The sequence below is a fragment of the Ceratotherium simum genome, chromosome 24 (assembly GCF_057802395.1).
Source record: "Ceratotherium simum simum isolate JZ-2026a chromosome 24, ASM5780239v1, whole genome shotgun sequence".
NCBI lineage: Eukaryota > Metazoa > Chordata > Mammalia > Perissodactyla > Rhinocerotidae > Ceratotherium > Ceratotherium simum.
The window spans coordinates 29189764-29209995 of record NC_141923.1 but is presented as its reverse complement, the minus strand read 5'-3'; the positions used below and the strand labels follow the sequence as shown (position 1 = coordinate 29209995).

General features: G+C 49.8%; 1 protein-coding gene across 2 annotated transcripts; it reads right to left on the bottom strand.

Moving 5' to 3' along the window:
- Positions 1 to 3374: 3374 nt before the first annotated feature.
- Positions 3375 to 18587, bottom strand: ABCD4 (ATP binding cassette subfamily D member 4). 2 transcript variants are annotated; one of them, XM_004426351.3, is made up of 19 exons: positions 18433 to 18587; positions 15420 to 15538; positions 15133 to 15260; positions 13801 to 13940; positions 12434 to 12550; positions 11854 to 11979; positions 11188 to 11238; positions 9558 to 9652; positions 9208 to 9329; positions 9010 to 9101; positions 8742 to 8831; positions 7012 to 7220; positions 6755 to 6846; positions 6204 to 6240; positions 5758 to 5807; positions 5259 to 5311; positions 4860 to 4936; positions 4097 to 4212; positions 3375 to 3926 (listed from the first exon to the last, which is right to left on the bottom strand). In XM_004426351.3, the coding sequence occupies exons 1-19, from the start codon at positions 18468 to 18470 to the stop codon at positions 3858 to 3860; spliced, it is 1821 nt and encodes a 606-aa protein (XP_004426408.1). In that variant the 5' UTR covers positions 18471 to 18587; the 3' UTR covers positions 3375 to 3857. The 2 variants fall into 2 exon arrangements, with proteins under 2 accessions (XP_004426408.1, XP_087304340.1); XM_087448214.1 differs by lacking the exons at positions 9558 to 9652; positions 12434 to 12550; positions 13801 to 13940; ... (1 more) ...; positions 15420 to 15538; positions 18433 to 18587.
- Between the last annotated feature and the right edge of the window lie 1645 nt (positions 18588 to 20232).

Genomic DNA, 20232 nt, shown 5'->3' with positions numbered 1-20232 from the left:
CCCTGCTGGGTCTGCAGCGAGAAGCAAATGAGAAAATGTCTAGGAAGTGCTGACTGTGTTCGAGGCCCTCACAGAATGGCAGATATTAATGAGAACTTCCATGTCAGTGGTGCTCGCCCTGTAGATGTTGCATTCACAGATTTTTATTCAAAAGCTAAGGCCACTTCCACTCACCTTGGTTCTCCTTGAGATAGTTTGTACTGGAATCCAGTTGTCTCCCCCCAGACCCAAATCCTTTGGGGTAGGGGGCAGAGAAGAGTATCCAAGGAGCTTACAGAGGCTGAAGGGGACATATGGAGGAAAGGGAAGACAGGCAGCTGTGTAAGGAGTGAAACTTTAGTGGCGGGGGTGGAAGGAGAGATAACAGGGATTTTAAAGATGTTTTGTTTTGCAGTGGGCAATTTAATTCCACAGAGCCTCATGAACCCTTTGGCGAAATTCTATTATATTCTTCCATGGTTTTGTATTTGGTATTTTGGGGAGTGTCAGAATGGCTGAATTCCAGAGGCAGCTCGAGAACTTTCTACAGTATGATGGCACATGTACAATTTTGTAAATGTTTTCCACTTGATGTTAAACTGGAAGCATTTTCCTGTTGGTTTATGGTCTTCAGATCCACTTCAATGTAAGCTCCAGGAGGGAAGGCACCAGGTCCTCCTTGTTCCCCACTGTAACCCTGGAATCTAGACTAGTGCCTCACACGTGGTAGGCGTTCAGTTAAGTATTTGATAACTGAAGTTCCTTTATTTTTGATAGCTGCATTATAGTCTGTAGAATGGCTACACCCCAAGTTTCTTAACATTCCCCAAATGATGGGGCTTAGATTGCCTCCTAACTCTTCTTTCTTCCGAGTCCAGCTGCCACCCAGTCTCCTGTTTCTGGATTCTCCTTGTGCTTTGATCTACCTCCCCCCTGAGCTCCTTCTAGGTAGGATTCAAGCAGGTGGAGAGAAGTGGATGGATGGAAAATGTATTCACAGGGGAAAACGGAGAGGACTTGGTGATGGGTTGAATAGGGACTAAGGGGGAGCATCAAGGATGACTCTAGATTTCTGGCTCATGCAGCTAGATGGAGAGTGGAGCCACTCACCTTCAGACTCCCTGGAAAAAGCTTTTGGGAGAGATCCTAAGTTTCGTTTTGGACATGCTGGGTTTGAGGTGCCTTTGAGATACACACGTTGGTACGGTAAGCATTTGACGGAGATGACAAAAGGTGGCTTTTCTGCCCTGTCCCCCAGCCCCAGGACTCCTCAGAAGAGTAATGAGAGGGACGTAAGGATCATCCACCTGGGTCTGTGTAGATCCCTGGGTGGCAGAATGGAACTTAAGTTTGGGAAATTTTTGCCTGGCTGATTTTAAAACATTTAAAATAAACATTTTCGTCTTTGTCCTATACTAAGGACACATAACCTCACTTTTCTTCATGCAGGTTTGTATCAATTCCTCTAACCTCTCAGTAGCCTTTGAGATGAGTGATGGACAAAGGTGGAGTTTGCCCCTAAGAACAGTTTTCTCTTGGCAGGATTTCTGCAAAGGAGATCGCTGAGTGTTAGGAACAGAAACAGCACTTGGAACATGTTCAAGGCAGAGGAAATAGCAAGTGCAAAGACACTGAGTCAGGCATGAACTTGGTCTCTAAAATAATCCGCTAGCAGTGGCAGCACTTGTGAAAAAGGCTCAGGAGTTGAAAGGGCTGGTAAGGATGAAGCAAGTCAATGAGGCAATGCTGTCACCAAAGTCTGGGGGGGAGCGTCAGCTACACTGATAGAAGTACAGGAATTAAACTAGAGAGGGTGTCCTTCCACACCTGGACCCCACAGTTTAACAGACACATGCCCAAGAGGTGGGAGACAGGTTTCCCCTTAACCTAAGGAAGAGCCCTCTTCAGTGAGAGGGGTCTGAGGATGGGTGGTCCCAGTGCTAGAGGTGTTTGAACAGAGGCCATACCACTTGGCAGGATATGGTTGGGAGATTCCACTATGGGAAGGCTCCTGAAGCAGATGTCAACCTCGACAGGTCCCTTTCAGTGCTGTGAGAGGGTTCAACACTGGCTGAAGGGCTGCCACAGGACTTCCCAGTGCTGACATCCTGTAGGTCCCTAAGGAGGCTTTACAGGGGACTGGACACATCATTAGATCTGGTCAGGTGCCCCCCTGAGCTCTCAGCTGGGCACCTGGCCACACTGCTTTAGCACCCCTATAGGGCGGAGCTGAGTAAGAACAGGCTTGAGGCCCACATGCCAGCCAAGCCAGGTGGGGCGAGACTTCAGTCACCCAGGCAGCATTTCCTCAAGTCTGGGACTCCCACTCCACATCTGGGATCACATTCAGTGGTACCAAGAAGGCATTAAATAACGTCAAGTCTTATAGTGAGCAAGTTTTTTCCCTTGCAGTTCTCATTCCATCTTTCTCACCTCACTAAGGAGAAAATTCTCATTTGGGTGCTGGTATGTCTAACTCCTCTACAACATCCCTTAACCTCCCTTTGTACAAACACAGCAAGCCTCGGGCTCAGAGTCTTTGCAGGCCACAGTATTGAGCTGCAGTTTCATAACACTCTCTGTATTCATTTTTACAGTCACTTTCTATTTACATCAGGTGTAAACTTTCTTTTAAAAGTGCATTTAAATTTAAAAAGTGAGTTAATTTTAAAAATATTATATAATTAACAGTACAAGAAGTACAGGGATCTGGAAAACATCATGAGGGTGATAGGCTGACAACTGAACTTTGGGGAGAATTGTTCTAGAGTAAGCACTTTGGGCTCAGTAACTTTTCATCTCATGCTCCTGTGCTGTCTGGGTTTTGTCTGTTCAACCTGCTGCTGTTGTTCCCTAATAAAGATTAATTTGGAAAAATCTCAACCTTATTTTAGCTGACTGAAGGGAAAGGGATTTATTTTCACCTGGACTAAGACAAGAAAAAGAAAAGGGCTTTAGAGGTTAATGGCTTAGGTACAACAGGCAAATGGAAAGGGGCACCTGTGAAGGGAAAACCCGTAAGCAGAAGATTCCAGCACAGCAGAGAGTGCTGCTCCCTGCCCTCCAGGCTCTCGAATACAGATCTGGAGATTCAATTAAAAAGATCATCTTATAATGGAGAAGAAAGAGAAAGGGGGAAAGCTGCAAATTTTTTTTTTTTTTTTGCAGGGAAAGATTGGCCCTGAGCTAACATCCATTGCCAATCTTCCTCTTTTTTTCCCCCTCCTCAAAGCCCCAGTGCATGGTTGTATATCTACCTGTAAGTCCTTCTAGTTCTTCTATGTGATCTGCCGCCACAGCATGGCTACTGACAGATGGATGGTGTGGTTCTGCCACCAAGAAATGAATCCGGGCTGCCGAAGCGGTGAGAACACCGAACCTTAACCACTAGGTCGTCACGGCTGGCTCCAAAATTTTTCTTTAATGTTTATCTTTTCTTTTTTAAAAAGTTATAAAATCTAAATAGTTGATTAAAATTAAACATCTATTGTTGCAAAACCTAAAAGTTTTGATTTAAAAGACTTCTGGATCTCTTAACTCCAAGTACAATACTCTCTCTACTTTCACTCTGCATTCCTTATAGATCCCACACTTTCAGGTTTTTCTTTAGAAAACACGATCTGAGGTAATTTGTAAGGAATCAGCACTTCACACGTATGGAGCTCTGGCTGAGGTGGCAGGGGAGCTCTGACAGGACTGAGTGCCCCACGGAGGGCCACTCCTGGGTGAAGCCTCCTGCTGCCAGCGCTCCCCACAGAGGACCTGTGAGGTGAACCTGGGGCTCATTCCTTGCCCGTCAGTTCTCTTGGTCTCTCCTGGAGACTAACGACCTGCCCCAAGCTTGGCTCTCCTTCTGGTGGCCAGCCACATCCTGGGCTTCATTCCACTTTGATTCTGGTCAGTTCCCATCTTCCTTCTCCAAAGAGTTTCAGAACCAAGGAGTGAAACTACAAGAGACCACCACCACACAGAGATCAGGCTGCTCTGGTCACGACAATAGGAGGCCACTGAGCCCATTCCCTCTCTGCCACCCCCACTTTCCACTTTGAGGGGCCTCTGGCCCTGGCCAGGCCCAGCCTTTGGGTTCCTCCTCCTCCACCCTCGTGAGCACGGGTACCTTCTCAAGGCTCTGCCGATGTCCCACGCTGATGAAGGTCATGCCCAGCTGCTGGCCGATGCGGTAGAGCTCGCTCTCCACCTCCTCAGTCAGGGCACTGGTGGCTTCATCAAGTACTGAGGGCAGAACCCGGTGGGAAGAGATCAAATCCTGCCTCTGGCCCACCTCTGCTTCTCCTCCAACCCACACTCACCTCCAGCTAGGACTGAGGGGGAAGCTGAAGGCTGCTCTGGCTTACAGGAGCCCTGCCTTAGGGAGACAAGGGGCCAAAGGAGCAGAGGGCTAGGCTCCATCTGGAAGCCTTCTGCCAGCAGCAGGACAAAACCCCTCAGCTTCCTGCAGATAAGCACCAGCCCTGCCTAGGACCACTCAATCCAGGGAATCCTAGTTCCCCCAAGGATGTCAGTCCTTGGAAAATCCACACCTGCCCGCCCTCTGCCAGGCACAGCTGCAGGGATGCCCATTCACTGATGGCAGAGCCTGAGGAGCACAAAATCACAAGCCCTCTCAAGGCTGGCTCCAGCTGCTCCAACGGCAGAAAGCTTAGGAATCGGCAGTATAACATATCCAGGGCTGCTCTGAGGATGCCAAGCATCGCTCCCTCATGGGCAGAGCCCTGCTGTCCTCTCCTGCAGGGACAGAGATGCCCAGCCACGCACAGGTGTGCTCTCCTACCCACACGAATGCCACCCCAGATGTACATGAACACACGCTGCCACACCTGTGAGCACACACGGTACCTGGTGTGCGCACCGAACCTCACCTGCGTACTTCGGCTGCAGGTAGAAGAGTCGGGCAAAGGAGAGCCTCTGCATCTCCCCCGGGGACAGAACATCATACCTGAGGAAAGGGAGTGAAAGAACCGCTGGAGGAAGGAGAATGTAGCCTGGCTTTTGCCTAGAATGGGTCTGGGCAGAAAGAGGTTCTCACTGCAGAGAGGCTGGCCCCAGAACAGACGGACATCACTCCCCTTTCCACTACTGCCCCACCGCCCACACAAGGTGAGGCCGAAACTCTGCTCCCAAGGGCACGAAAGATGCCTCCGATGGGCCAGCAAACCCCTGGAATTTGGGGTCACGAGCCACTCCATCCGTGGACCGGACCCCGGGAACACAATGTCTTTGGGGGAGCTGGCTCTGGAGCACCCCCACTCCCTTCTTACCAGTTCCAATCGACCTGCTGGTCCAGACCCTCTGTCCTTGCCACCAAGCTGGACTGTAACACACACAGAGAGAATGATGTCCATGAAAGGGCCCATCCCTGCTTCCTGCCATCCTGAGGAACCTCCTCAGTCCCCACCACACACACACCTCCGAGACAGAGCTCCACCCCAGTGGCGAGGGTGGAGGGGTAGCAAGTGGGGGGCTGTGGGAGAAATCTGCCCAGGCAGAGAGGAGTATCCTATCAACTACACTGTTTAGATTTGCTGGAGCATGGTGACAAGAAAAAGCAGACTGACTCAGTTTTATTACTGTTTTAAAATTCGCCGCAGAGAGTGCACCCCTCTGTCATCCGTACCTGGCCAACGGCTCCCACTGCCACTTTACACTCCCACTCCCCAGTCCTGGGCTCAGGCACAGTAGGGCCGGCTACGCTGGGCCAGCACTTGTGGTCAGTGCTACCTGGTAGGCTTAGACCTCAGGGTCCTTGCCCTCACTTACCAGGCCTGCCAACTCCAAGAACCTCATGATCCTCTCATCATCAGTAGAACCTGGAAAACAGAGACGCCTTCTTTGTGAAGTCAGCTCCTTCTGGATAGCCATAATAGATGGGCACATCACAGCAGGGGCCTGGGGTGGGGGCCCCAGAATCTGGGCTAAGGTTCTGAAGTGACAGGTTACAGCACTTAATTAATAAGGGAAGGGCCACGTGAAAGAAGTAATCTTTCCCTTCCTCCAGTGGGTGTCTCATCCCAAGGAGGGGACGGCAGAACAAGACGGGGTCAGGGTACAGATCCTAAAATAGTAAACAGTCGAAGGAGGAGGGGACCCAACCTGAAACCGGTAGCCTGGCTGGGGCCTCTCCCAAAAGGCACAGCTGAGGCCACAGTCAGGCAGAGCTGGGACAACTGAGATGGGAGGACACGCCCCGAGGAGGCCCCACTCACCTGAGTCTGGGTAGATCTCCTTCAGGGGATATATCACCTGATAAAATAAAAACCACACGGGCCGAGGACCAGGGCCAATGAGAGATGGGGCTATACACAGCCCACCCTCCCTCAGAAATAGCCCAGGAACCCTAGAGGCCAGGCTCCTCTCCACTGAAGGAGAGTAGGGAACACCCTGGCCGAGGGTCCAGTGGGAGAGGCTGGGCCTGCAGACAGCGGGGCAGGGTCACTGCAACCTTCAGACGTGTGTCTGGGGGAAGAGAGACTGTGAGCCTCCTGAGGGCATGGCCCCCTGAATCCAACCTTGGTGTTCAACAAACGCACGTGATCTTTGGCTGTGAATCCCACAAGTTAACCTGCCCAGAAGTTGCTCTGAGTACATAGCCTGATCCACGGATGTGAAGAAAATGTTCTTAGAGCCAGGGAGTGCCTGGGCACAGGTCATTATATCACCCCACCTTCTGCCCCATAACTCTCTAGGGCTGAGACCTGTCTCACTGCCAGCGGTCCTAGTTTGGGGGGTCGGTGGGAGCAGTGGGTCCCAAGCTGACCTGCTCCCGGAGGGTCCCGTCAGTGAAGAATGGCTTTTGTGGCAGGAACAATACCCCATGGGGTCCAAAGTCCGTAAGCATCTGCACCGAGCCTGCGGAGCCCACAGAAACCTCCATTTTGAGATCTCCAGAGAAGGGAACTGCCTCTCATTCCCTTTCTCCAACAAAGGCGGCTGGAATCTCACACTCTCACATGCACACGCACATGCCCGCACGCCAGCCTGGCTGGCCCAGAGGCAGGGAGGGCTGGTTCTTACCCCGAGTGCTCGCCCAGAGGCCACCCAGAACCCGCAGCAGTGAGGTCTTGCCGGTGCCCGTGTTGCCCGTGATGAGCAGACTCTGCCCCTCAGAGATCTTCAGGCTCAGATCCTTGATCAAGGGTTTGTTAGAGGAGGGGGCAGAGATGGAGACCCGTTCAAGGAGAAAAGCTGTGTCTGTTGGCTCTGCTACTGGCCATGCCGGGGCCCTGGGGGCAGGGAGGGGAGGGGTGTGGGGAAGATAAGCAGCGTCAGTATTGCCAGGGGGGAGGTTCTTCTCCTTGGGGGCATCACCCCTGGACTGAGGGGTTGTTATGGGCTGAACTGTGCCCTCAAAATCATGTTGAAGTCCTAACCCCTAGTACCTCAGAATGTAACCACATTTCGAGATAAGGTCTTTAAAGAGGTGACTATGTTAAAATGAGGCCATTAGGGTGGGGCCCTAGTCCAATATCACTGGTGTTCTTTTAAGAAGAGGGAGAGACCCCAGGAGTTTGCATTAAGAGAAAAGGCCATGTAAGGACACAGCGAAAACACAGCCATCCATAAGCCAAGAAGAGAGGCCTCAGGAGAAACCAACCCTGCCTACACCCTGACCTTGGACTTCTAGACTGTCAGAACTGTGAGAAAGTAAATTGTTGTTTAAGCCATCCAGTCTGTGGTATTTTGCTATGGCAGCCCTAGCAGACTAACACAGAGGTGGAGTTGGGGCCACCTACTTTGTGCCAGGCTGGGCAAAGCCCCCCACACGACTGATCTTCATCAGTCTTAACACCTATGAATCACAGATATCATCCCCACTTGGCAGGTGAGTAACTTCCTCAGGGTCACGAGCTGAATCTGTCTAATTCTAACGTTGGTGGGTTTTCATGGCATCACAGTGTGACTCGTGGACTGATGATAAGAATGGGAGTAGTAACGCTACACAGTTTTGGAGTTTCTGGCTCTCCACAGCAACTCTGGTTTCCTGTAGTCCCTGTACAACCACCCTGGCCTCTGGGCTCAGTTGCATGAAGTTTTAATTTTGAACAGGGGTAACAGTTCAGGCATTAGTTCCTAAGAAGAGAGGTGAGTGTAGGCCCTGGAATTCAGACTGTTTCCATTTTTGAAAGCTTACTCTGTGGCCACTGTTCAAGCACTTTCCATGAACTATGATATCTAATCCTCAGAACAACCCTAAGAGGACGGTTCCATTAATGTCCCCTTTATAGAGATGAAGAAACTGAGACACAGAACAGTTCAGTAATTTGCCCAAGAAAAGTGAGGATGTGAAACAAATCCTCAATATATAGAAAGTCAGAAACATCACAGAGCCTGCAAAGATACACGAATAAAGACGTCTCTGGGTCTCAGTGAGGCCTGGGGAACAGAGACTAGACGTGCCCTGAGGAAAGCCGAAGGCAGCAGGGCTCAGAGGGAGGAGGAGGGGAAAATCAAAGAGGAGGAATACCATTCAGATTTTTGTTTTGTTATCTCAGGCCCAGGCAGGTGTATGTACTTTGCTTCTAGCAGCTGGAGGATGGTATAAATTAATGCAATGAATGCCAAAACTACAATTTTGATTGTAAGCATTTATAATGTGCCTGGCCAAGACACGGAGGTCATTCATTTGCTCCGCACAACTCTGCTGCCCAGCTGGGGAGGGGCAGGGCTCCAGGGTAAACCCACGCCGGACGGTTCCGGAGCCTGTATTCTCAAGCCCTGCACAACTCTGCCAGCCCAGTGCTCACCTGTCCAAGTCCCACTCGCTCTCGTCCAGAATCTCACTGTCCTGCAACTTCAGGGACATGTCCAGCAGGGCCTCCTGAAGCTCCCCGATCCTGGGCAAGAAGTAAAAACCTGAGGAGGGTCTGGGGGCCCGGGCGAAGGCATTACTCCTTTTCCTCTCCCACACCCACTAGTATATGTGAGTTTTTCTGTTCCTTTTTTCATTCAGCTACTTCTCCCAGCGGCACACATTTTGCTCAGGAACTAGAGAGGGGCCGGATGCAGCCTCACCTGTGTGTGTAACCAGCCACATCTGAGAGTGTGGTGGAGAGGTCGATGAGCCGGGTGAAGCAGCTGATGAGGTAAATACACACAAAGGCATTCTGGACAGGACAGAAAGCAGTGAGCGCAGGCCTCGACTCGAGGCCCTGGGTGCTAGGACAAGGGGTGGAGTGGACGGCATGAGGGGTCACCAGGAGGGATTTTCACCTTGCTGACCAGGGTGCTGAGCTCTGTGGGGCTCAGGTCTCCGTAGACGCCACTGAAAATGGGGATGGCGATCACGACATAACTCAGGATGCTGCCCAGATAGTCAAACGTGTTGACGCCAACTGTAGGAGACAGACTGCATAAGAGACCCGGGAACATTTATGTGCTCTGAGAGGAGCAGGACGCCAAGCAGGGCCAAGCTATTCCCTGGATCCTCATTCTCCTGAGGACACGTACAGCAAAGGCAGTGGTTCCCAGTGGTTAATTCCTTCATCAGAGCAAACTTATTAGCACAGAGAGAAGTGGGGAGGTTAGGGGACTATCCCACTCCTGGGGCTCCCTCCACCTACTGTACAGCCAGAGCTCCTTGGACATCAGCTCCCTCTGGGTCTGAAGGAGTCTCTGCAGCCTGCGGTTTGTCCTCATGTGCTCCACATGCCCAGCTCTGACGAGAAAGGCTGGGATGTTCATGGGGCCTGGAGAGCCTCAGCCAGGCTGGGGGGCCCTCTGTCCCTCATCACACCCTCCTTTAGGGACCAACTCCATCCAAATAATCTTCTCCTCAGACCCTTTCTGCCACTAGCACCCAGTCATTGCTTCATTCATTCAACGTGGTATTGTCTGCGGAAAGAACATGAACCCAGATTGGGCAGACCTGATTCAAATCCTGGCTCTGGCCAGTTACTAGCTGGGTGACGCTGACAGGTTACTTACGCCTCCGAGTCGCAGTTTCCCCAGCTGTAAAATGGAGCTTATAATACCTATGTAATAGCCGTAATAGCCTAGAGGGAGAATTTCTGAATATAAAGTGCCAGGCACATGGAAGGGCCCTCAATCAATAATAGCTGCAATTATTGAACAAATCTACACGGAGCAGTCGCAATGCGGCAGGCTCTGCGCTAGTTAGCCAGTGAGACAAAGAGGTGGCTGAACAGTCCCTGTCCTTGAGGAGCTCCCAGTCTGGGGTGCAGGCAGATGCACTAGAACTTGGAAAGTGTGACATAAGCAGTATATCTTCAGGGCTATGGCAACAAACAGGCTTGACCACTAAGGGAGTCTGGGAAGGCTCCCCAGAGGAGGCAACTTGGGGGTCAAGGACGGGCAGAAATTCTCCAGGCAGAAAAGGTGGAGAAAGTACAGAGGGGGCATTTCAGACTTTGTTTAGAGCAGGACAAAGGCCACAGAAGAACCCATCCGGAGCTCCTAGAACCAACGTGCTTCCCCAGAGCCCAGAGCTTCATGGGCAGAGGCCCCAGAATCCAAAAACAACTTAGCCCAGGCCCAGCCCTGCTCGCCACCCAACCAAACTCCAGCTCACAGAGTCCTAGTATTCGTGGTGCCCCCAAGTGGTGGAAGCTGCAAACTGCAACAGAGACTGGCAGAGGAGCAAAGGTCCCAGGGCTATTAGATCCAGGTGATCAAGGAGTAACTTCCACTCCCTAAACACCAACCTCTGGGGTCTGCACTATCCGTCCACACACTGACTCGGAGGCCACACGGGAGGCAGAGCACAGGCACCTGCCCTGGCCTGAGGGAAGGAATGGGATTTCACAACGCGGCTGTCAGGAGACCAGACACTTTGCTCCATTTGGACAGTGTCTGGGGAGCAGGTCTCCCAATCTCCTGAGAGGCTCCCGTTCCCTCTCATGCTACAGAGACAAACAGTCAGCCTTGGACGTCAGGCGCTGGCAGAAAATGAGAGGCAGAGGCAATGCCTTACAGTCATCAGCAAGATGATGAAGCATTCACTCACTTCATTCTTAGAACAAATTTAGGCCCCATGCTAGGCCACTTAAATGAACCACCAGCTTCAGAAGCAAACCCCTGGACCTAAGGATGAGAGGTAGGGGGTGGGGTAACAGTCTAGTGTGAACATGCTCAGCCCCTGGGCTCGGTGCTGGTGGGGGATGGTACAATTCATCTTCCCTTCTCCACTATCAGCTCTGACAAGGCATAAGGGGAACTATTCCCCTGACTCACCTGAAGAAAGCAGCAGGCTCAGCATTCACCCGGATCTGCACGTGCTTGAACCTGGGCAGACCAAAGGGAAATGCGTGCTGACAAGGCGCATACTGGCTCTCTCCTTTTGGAATTGTGGATCAAGAAGATCCCTGGACAGGAGAGGAGCCTGGCTGCACTTTGAAACTGGCTGTGGCAGCCCAATCCTGCCCTGGACTGTCACAGGGATGGGAAATCCCAGGGCCTGGGTGGGGCGGCAGGAGCTCTGGAGACAGGGCGGCCCCTTACCTGCCCACAGCACCTCCTCCTGCCAGGGCTGGACCTGACAGAGGAGGCCAAGAAGCACAGAGTAGGGGCTGGATCCATCGGCTGACCCAAATCAGGGTGGATGGATCAGAAGCATGCGAGAGGGCCAAGGGATGATGACGATGATGGCCGCCCACACACAGTTCCCAGTGCTTCTCACGTATAATGTCATTAATCCTCCTCACAATCGTCTCCATAGGTAACAGTACCATCCCCATTTTAGAGATAGGAAAACTCAAGTTTCGAGAGGTTAAAGACCTCATCCAAGAGTACACGGCTAATAACTGGCATAGCTGGGATTTGAACTTGGGCAGTCTTACTCCAGATCCCATTCCATAACCATTAAGCCCAGCCCAGAAACCTCAAGCGAGAGAGACACACCTGAAATCCCCCTCCAGCTTCTCCTGCTGCACCAACTTCGCCACAATGGGTCCCATCAACACTTTGTTCACCATCGTTCCCAGGATGAAATACCCAAAGATGCTCACAGGCCCGAGCCAGCCTGTGCTGAAAGGCAGAGACAGGGAGGGTATGGGGAGCCACATATCCCTGCAGCCCGAGCCAGCTTGTGCTGAAAGGCAGAGAGAGGGAGGGTATGGGGAGCCACATATCCCTGCAGGCCTCAGCCCTGACTCCTGCCCGCTTTTGGGCAGCCCCTGTCCAATCACAGAGCCCTGTGGGGCCTCTGCTCCTGCGTGTGGGCATCTGGTACCTGGTCTAAGCTGTCAGAGCACCAGGATCCCTGTGACACTGAAACACCACAGGGCCAAAGGGAGGGCAGGGGCCCAAGTGTGCAAGATAAGAAGACTTCCTGAGGTGCAGGTGGGAGGGAGGGAAGACTAGCCTCTCTTGGACCCTGAGCTGGGAGAGCTGACTCTCGCCCAACATGTGAGTGAGGGGTCTCCAGGGAACCACAGGGCCGGGGGAGGGGGACGGACTCTGGGAAGAGGAGAGGCTTCACCTTTGGAAGCACTGATAGGTATAGTAGATGAGCGTGAAGGGGGAGATGATCAGCTTGCTGGCCATGCTGCTGAGCTGCCGGCAGAACCGCTCCACGTCCTGGCTGATGCGCTGGTCCCTGCAGCCAACGACACAGTAACTGGACTGGGAGCTGGCTTTGAGGGCTGAGAGAGCTAAGACAGTTCCATGTTACCTCTTATTCTGACCTTGCCTTTCAGTGCTGTCAGCAACAACACCATGGGAAGACGGACCCAGACAAGGGATGGTTTCCTAGAGGCACTGAGACCCTTATGACCTTTAAACAGGGTTCTTATGGTGCCTCGATCTACCCCTCAGAAAAAGTAGCAACTGAAAGGTCCAGCACCAGGGGTCCTGAGCCAGCTCTGAGCGGAGCCAAAAAAAAACTGAGGGTGGATGAACTGAGTTTCTGAATGACCAGAAAAGCTAACCCATTGATTTCCCTCCTCCCATCTCTCTTATGAGCCTGAGCCGGCCCCCATCGTAGCTATCTAGCTGCGGAAGCTTTGTATAAGGTGAGCCACAGAAAAGAGGCCTCTCTAAGAGAGAAAGTTAAGCAGCAGCAGCAGCAGCCTCCCAAGAATCTCTGCTGCAAAGCTCAGCTCAAGAACAGTTACTCCAGGCAGCAGTGTACTTGGGAGGGTGGTGAGTGGGAAGAGAATGACTATGAGGAGAGACCCCATATGTCCCTTCACGCCACCAGGGCCACACCGACTCCTACTCCCAATGAAAGACGTGACCCTGGGTGAGTCACTTGCAGGCTGAGCCTCAGTGTTTTCACCTGTAAGATAACGAGAGCTACCTGACATTGGACCACTGGCTCTGCGCCAGGCACCGTATGTGTGCATCACAGGCACATGCACACAAATTATATCAGTTCATCCTCACTACACCCTTTGAGGTACGAACTATTATTGCCCCCTTACAGAAAAGGAACCTGGGACTTAGTGAACTTAAGAGCTATAAGCTGGAAGGTGATAAAATGGGGATCTCAATCCTAGACTGAGCCCTGGAGAGCAGTAATTTTTCACTGCTGAAAATCTGAGAGCTAGTTTTCTAGCCTTTTCTAGCAAGGCCACTTTCTTCCGAGGGTGCCTTATTTGGAAGCCCACGGTACGAAATGGACAAAAGGGAGCTGCTCCTGGCCTCTTTTTAGCTCCGTATTCTCAGCCCTGCAGCCTCTCCAGCGGTCCTCGGGAGCACCCTCCCCACTGCTGTCCAGGCTCTGGACAGCAATATCTGCAGGTAACTGGAGATGGTCTCCGTGGGGCCTGCCGCAGGGACTCTCCAGGGCTGGGCCAGATGGATAGGGCCACGCAGAGGATAGCAGGGACTGAGGGGTGCGCCTACGGGTTATCGATGTCATCGCGCAGCACGTTGAGAGTGTAGTACACGCGGCCCCGGAAGTAGAGGCGATGGAGGTGCTCGGTGAGGTCCTTCCTCCAGCTCACATACAGCAGGTTGCAGATGAACTGGTCGAAGCTCTTCAGCTGTGCAGTGGGGGAGGCAAGGGGAAGGGCAGGGAAGGGAGAGATGGCTTCCTGCAAGTCTCAGCTCAAAGCTCAGGGCCGGCAGAAAGCCTCTGCTGACCAGTCCCAGCCCAGTCTGAGGACTCTGTCCACTCAGCACTTTCGCTTGTTTAAAGCCTCGAGTCATGGGATTCTCCCCTTCCTCACTCGCTCACGTGTTCATTCCTTCACCAAATACTGAAGGGCTTACAAGGCAAGGCCCTCGAGCCCCTTTCTACATTGTACTGTCTTAATCTAAGAGCAGATGAGCTTCTGGAGATTGGGGACGATCTCTTCTACTCCATTTATGCTCTTTTCTGTCCCAGAACTTGGAACAGGGTTCTGTATACACAGGTGCTTACAGACTGAAGACCCATCAAAGGTGCCCAAGTGTGATGAGAAGTGGCTTCTCCAAGAAAACAGGTAGTATAGCCTGACAGAGAGCACTGGGCCTGAGTCCTAGCAGAACCCTGACTCTCATCAGTCACCCTTTACAGAGCACCTATATGCAAGCACAAGGGAAAAAACAATGCGCTCATAGTCCAGCAAGGAAACAGACAATTACAAGGGTGTGAGGAGTGTTACAGCAGAGGTAAACTCAAAGTTTTAGTGAAGTAGAGAAAAAGGGCAGAGTTTAGCGGAGGAAACATTAAGGACAAAGGTGAGGAGGACTTGAAGGAGGTGACAACAGAGGAATCTTGAAAAGTGAGCAGGCGTTAACCAAGTGAACGAGGGGTGGGGGAAGGATGCCATTCTGAAGAAAGCGGCAGGTGCAAAGGCTGGCAGGTGTCACATGGTGCCAGGCTGAGTCACACCCTCAGCCCTGGAGAGCAGGAAGAGCCACTCTGGCTGCTGATCCCAGTTTTTAAGCACTCTGAGCTCCCTGAAGCAAGAGTTCTGGGAATGGGAGGGACAATGATCATTTCCACTAAATGCTGAATTAAACCAGAACCTCGTGGCCTAGTCCTGGGAGCTTCAAACACCAGAGGAATTGGTCCCAAGTGGGCCAAAGAGCAAGATCAATGTCCTGCCTAGGCTTCTGACCTCAAGTTCCCCAAAAAGGGAGGGAACGCACACCCACAGCTTGATTCCTGCTTCCCGGTGGCTAAGTCCCACTGGGTGTTCCACTCCTACTAGGCTGGAGAGGAGAAGAGATACAGGGAGAAGACCTTACCATGGAGTTGAGAACAATGAGCACGACAGCCAGGAATGTCAAGGTCTTAAACCCATCGAAGTCTTTGTTTCCCAGGACCCCATAGTACTGACTGGGGATCAAGCCAACCCGGTAGATCACCAGTTGCTCTGGGGGAAGGAGAAGAGTCAGAAATCAGCAGTGACGACGGGCGAGAAAAGGAGGGAGGCTTCCTCCTGAGTCCTTGCCTCATCAACACTCCAGAGAGAAGGAAAGAGACCCCAAACCAGGGCTGCCCTTCCCCCTCTAGCCTGGGCTCACACACTCACCCAGTAGGGCCACAGACAAAAGGGTCAGGAACATCAAGGCATTCTGTGACGACCAAGAGGGAAACAAAACCTTCTGTATCTGTAGGAACCGCTGGAGAAATCGCAGATCTAACATGGGCCTGAGGAAAAGCAGAAGAAACAGAGAGAAACCTAAGAGGGCAGGTAAGCCTTACAGAGTAGTTACCAAGCTTATCACACTGTTCTGTGGAAGGTCCAGGCCATGCAGATAGAACAGTTTACGAATGCTGAAGATGGTAGGCTGCAAACAGACCAGGGATGGAAAGAAATTTCTTTAAGTAGACAAATGATATAAAAGATAATTTACCAAAAATCTACAGCAAAAAAACATAGTTAATGAAGAAACTTTGGCCACATCCTCTTCATGGTCACAAACAAGACAAGGAAACCCACTGCAAGGATTTTAAGGTTCTGGATAAAGGAATAAAGCAAGAAAAAAAAAAATGAGGTAAAGGGAAGAGATTAAATTGTCATTATCTGCAGATGGCGTGATCATTTACAGCAAATCAGTAGACAAAATGTTAGAAATAAAACAAGTTCAGCTAGTATAGGGTTAACATACCAATATCAATATCAAATATCAAAATACCAACAATAATCAAGTGGCATACATAAAGGAAATAAGACATCATTTAGAAAAGTAAGAAAAGTATAGAAAAACTATAAAATTTCCAAGGATTAACTTTAAAAAAGAATGTATAAGACATTTTGGAGGAAAAACAAAAAGCTCTATTATTGGATGTGAAAGACTTAAATAGACAGAGGTGGCACGACTTAACATTATAGAGACCTCATTTTAACAAAAGTAGTCTATAAATTCAATATAATACAAGCAAAAGTAGGACTTCTCTGAGGAACTTTATATGGAAATATAAAGGTCCATGAATAGCTAAGGGCAATGGTGAAGAATAGGAAATGAGGAGGAAGAGACCCAAACCATCAGATTATTAAGACATATCATATTACAGGGCTGGAGGAAAAACAAAGTGTGGTATTAACACAGGAATAAAAAGACCAACGGAACAAAGAAACTAAAAAGAAAAAATACACCTAGATTTACATGAGCACATAATAGAGATTATATAAGAAAGGACATATTAATACTAATACTTATAGCTGTCAACACCTATTAAGCATGGACTGTGTGCCCAGTACTGTTCTACACGTGTTTTACATGTATTAATTCATTTAATTGTCACAACCTTAAGAGATGGAGACTATATCCTATTTTATGGATGAGGAACTGAGGCAAAAGAGGTTAAGTAACTTGCCTAGCCACCCACCTGGTTAGGAGGCAGCCTGGCTCCAAGAATCTGTGCTCTTAATTATGCTCAACAGCTTATCTAATTTTTAATTCTTAATTCATTAGTTATTAATTGAAAATGGTGGAGGAAAATTTAGGTCATTACCTCAAATCATTTACAAAAATAAATTTAAAAAACTCCAATGGATTAAAAATCTAAATGTGAAAAGTAACACTAGTTAATTGAAGGAAATATAGAAGAATATCTTAGTGAAGATATAGTGGAAAGGTATTTCTCAAAGAAGACCCCAAAAACACAAACTATAAAAGGGAAAATGAATGGATTTAATTTAGAATTAAACATTTTTGTTCAAAGCAGTACCACAGATTAAAAGACTTGGAGAAGGTATTTGCAGGATATAAAACCAACAAGGAATTAAAATCTAGAGCATACAAGGAATTCCTGAAAATCAGGAAGACAGGAAATCCACAGAAAAGTGGGAAAAGGATATAAATAGGCATTTCAGAAAAGGGGAAACCCAAACACTTAATACATGAAAATTAACACAATGAGAGACCACCTTATACCCAACAGATTGATAAACATTAGAAAACCAAACAATACCAAATGTTGGGGGCCTATGGGGAAACAGAAACCTTTATGCAATGCTGTTGGGAAGTACAAACTGGTGTGACCAGTCCAGAGAACAATCGAGCAGAATTAGGTATGTCCTAGCACCCTACCCTGGGATGGATAATCCAGAGAAAATCACCTATATCCACAAGGAGACAAGTGCCAGTATGGTTTGTGGCGGTTAAAAATTGGAAGCAATCTAAGTGTCCATCATTAGTGGGAACGTATAAGGAAAATGGGGTCTAACGCACTTGGGGTAGCACCATGCAGCACTCAGAAGTGAAATTAGATTAGTATAGCATAGATGATCTCAAAAACACAATGTTGAGGCACCCGCCCCCTGGCGTAGCGGTTAAGTGCGGGCGCTCCGCTCAGGCGGGGCGGGTGGGATCCCAGGCACGCACAGGCAGTAGCACCGCTTGTCAAGCCATGCTGTGGCGGTGTCCCATATAAAGTGGAGGAAGACGGGCACAGATGTTAGCCCAGGGCCAATCTTCCTCAGCAAAAAGAGGAGGATTGGCATGGATGTTAGCTCAGGGCTGATCTTCCTCACACACACACAAAATACACCACAATGTTGAGTAAAAAGGCTTTTAAAAATCAAAGCATATTATCATTTACATGAATTCAAAAACTATCTATTTTTCAAGGTGACATATACGCAAACTTATGTAAGGTGGGCTGTAAAGACACTCTTTTAACACAAGAATGGGTGTCTATCATAAGGGGAGTGAAATGGGATGGAGAATAAGAAACCAAGGGAGGAAGATAATAAAACCCAAGGGAGGCCTTGCACTGGCCCACAGTGTGCCAAGAACTGAGAAGGGTGATCAACTCAATTCTGTGCACTTGAGGTCTTAAAAAAAAAAAAGCCAGTTCCGAGGGAGACGACCCCACACCCAGAGTGCAGGGGACGGCAGAAGTTCCGGCGAAGTCCGGAGGGCGGCCTTGGATGGGAGCGAAGGGTGGGCGCCCCTTCGAAGGGAGCTCCTCTTTCGCCGGAGAGGGGGCTCCCCCAGGGCCGCGGACAAGGGCAGAAGGCAGTTGAGCCCCTTCCCTACACAGCCCCGAGTAGGACGCCCCGAGGCCCGGCCCTCCTCCCCAGCCGCCCTGCTCACCTGGCGCCAGCCCGGGGCGCGAGCCCCGAGACCGCCATGCCCCGGGATCCGAGCCCGGCGTGAGCCCCACTGCCCTCGCGTCCGCGTTGGGCAGAGTCCAAAGAGCGCGCGGCCAGCCGGAGAGGGGCGGGGCCCCGGCGCCCGGCGACCACAGACACGGACGGATAGAGAGGAAGGCGCCGGGCGACGCGGCCGCTCCCGGAAGCGACCGACCTCTCTAAAAGAACCAAAGAGTGCTGAGCGTTACAGTCTGTCGACCCGGCGCCTTGAGCGCCCCCTTGTGGATTTGGAGGTTTCCCCCATTGACAAGAGAGAGCTGAGAATGCGACGACAGTTTTTTATAACAAGTATTTTAGACTCTGAATACAGTAGATGTTTCATACATTCTCCCAAAGAAGCCAGAGGGATTTTTTAACAACATAAGCTTTACCAAGCTTCCGATTGCGGTTAGAATAAAATCCAAACTTTTCCATGGCATAAGTGATCGGGCCCTCCCCTTGGTCTTCGTTGAAGGGCCACTCTGTTTTGGCCACAGGATCTTTGCAGTCACAGCTGTCTAGGTCTGGATCACTCTTCCCCCGAGCCTGGAGCTTTTCATGGCTGCCTCAGTCTCATCATTAGTTCCACTGTCACCTGCTCGCCTTACCTAATGTCATCCTGCCCCATCATATTCCCTATTGCATTACACTTGTATTTTCTTCATATTTATCACTGTCTGAAATCATCTTGTATCCTTGCTTATTGTTTGTCTTCCCCTATGAGAATAAATTTCATTTTAGCGGGGACTCTGCCTTGCTCATTGCTGCATTCCTAGTAACTATAGAACACTGCTAGTACATCATAAGTGCTTAACAAATATTTGTTAAATGTTGAATGAATGACATGCTTATCAACTGATTGAGTACAGTGCCCAAAGGGAGGCTGTCCTGTGCATTGTAGGATGTTGAGCAGTATCCCTGGCTTCTACTCACTAGATTCCAGCAGCACGTCCCCCAACCCAGTCGTGCCAACCAAAAGTGTCTCCAGACATTGCCAAATGTCCCTTGGGGGAGAGGGGTATGGAGAAGCAAAATCTCAACCTTGCCCCACCCCGCAGCCTTGAGAACCACTGCCTCAGAACCACAGAGAGAGCCATCCAACTCAGGATGGGAAAAAGGGGAGTTCAGCCCTTGTGGAAGAAGAGATAACTGAGTGATTGTGGAGATGGCAAGAGCCTTACTCCCAAGTATGATTTCCCGAGTAAGTCTTTGTTACTTTGAAAATCAAACAAATGTGTCAAGATGCAATTTCTGAAAAATTAATAAGGCAACCAAAGTATTAAGGCCGGCAACCTCACCTCTCTAGAGCAATCCAGGTTTACAGCTCTTGTTGCCTTTAACTCTCTAAAGTGTCCTTGTGTTTGGTGGCATTACTGTCCCAGGGCCCCTCAACACTGTATACTGTGTTACTTTAAACTTTTAAAAAGTATTGCTCCAATACCAAACTGGACTTAAAGTATGATCCCAACTATGAAAATACAGATGTAAATATCTGTACAGCAAAAACTATAATGAAATATAACAAAATGCTATATATATAATCATTCGTTAATATCTCAGTTTATATTTCTAAATTATCTTTTGGATAATTTCCAACTCTTTACTCCTGAAGTGAGGATAGTGGGAAACCTACCGAAACACCTAAAAATTTTAAAAATAATTCCTTAATAATACCCTGTGTTCAAATTTCCAATTGTCTCATAAGTGATATTTCTTTTTTTTTTACAATTGAAAAAATAAATCAGGATCCAAATAAGGTCCA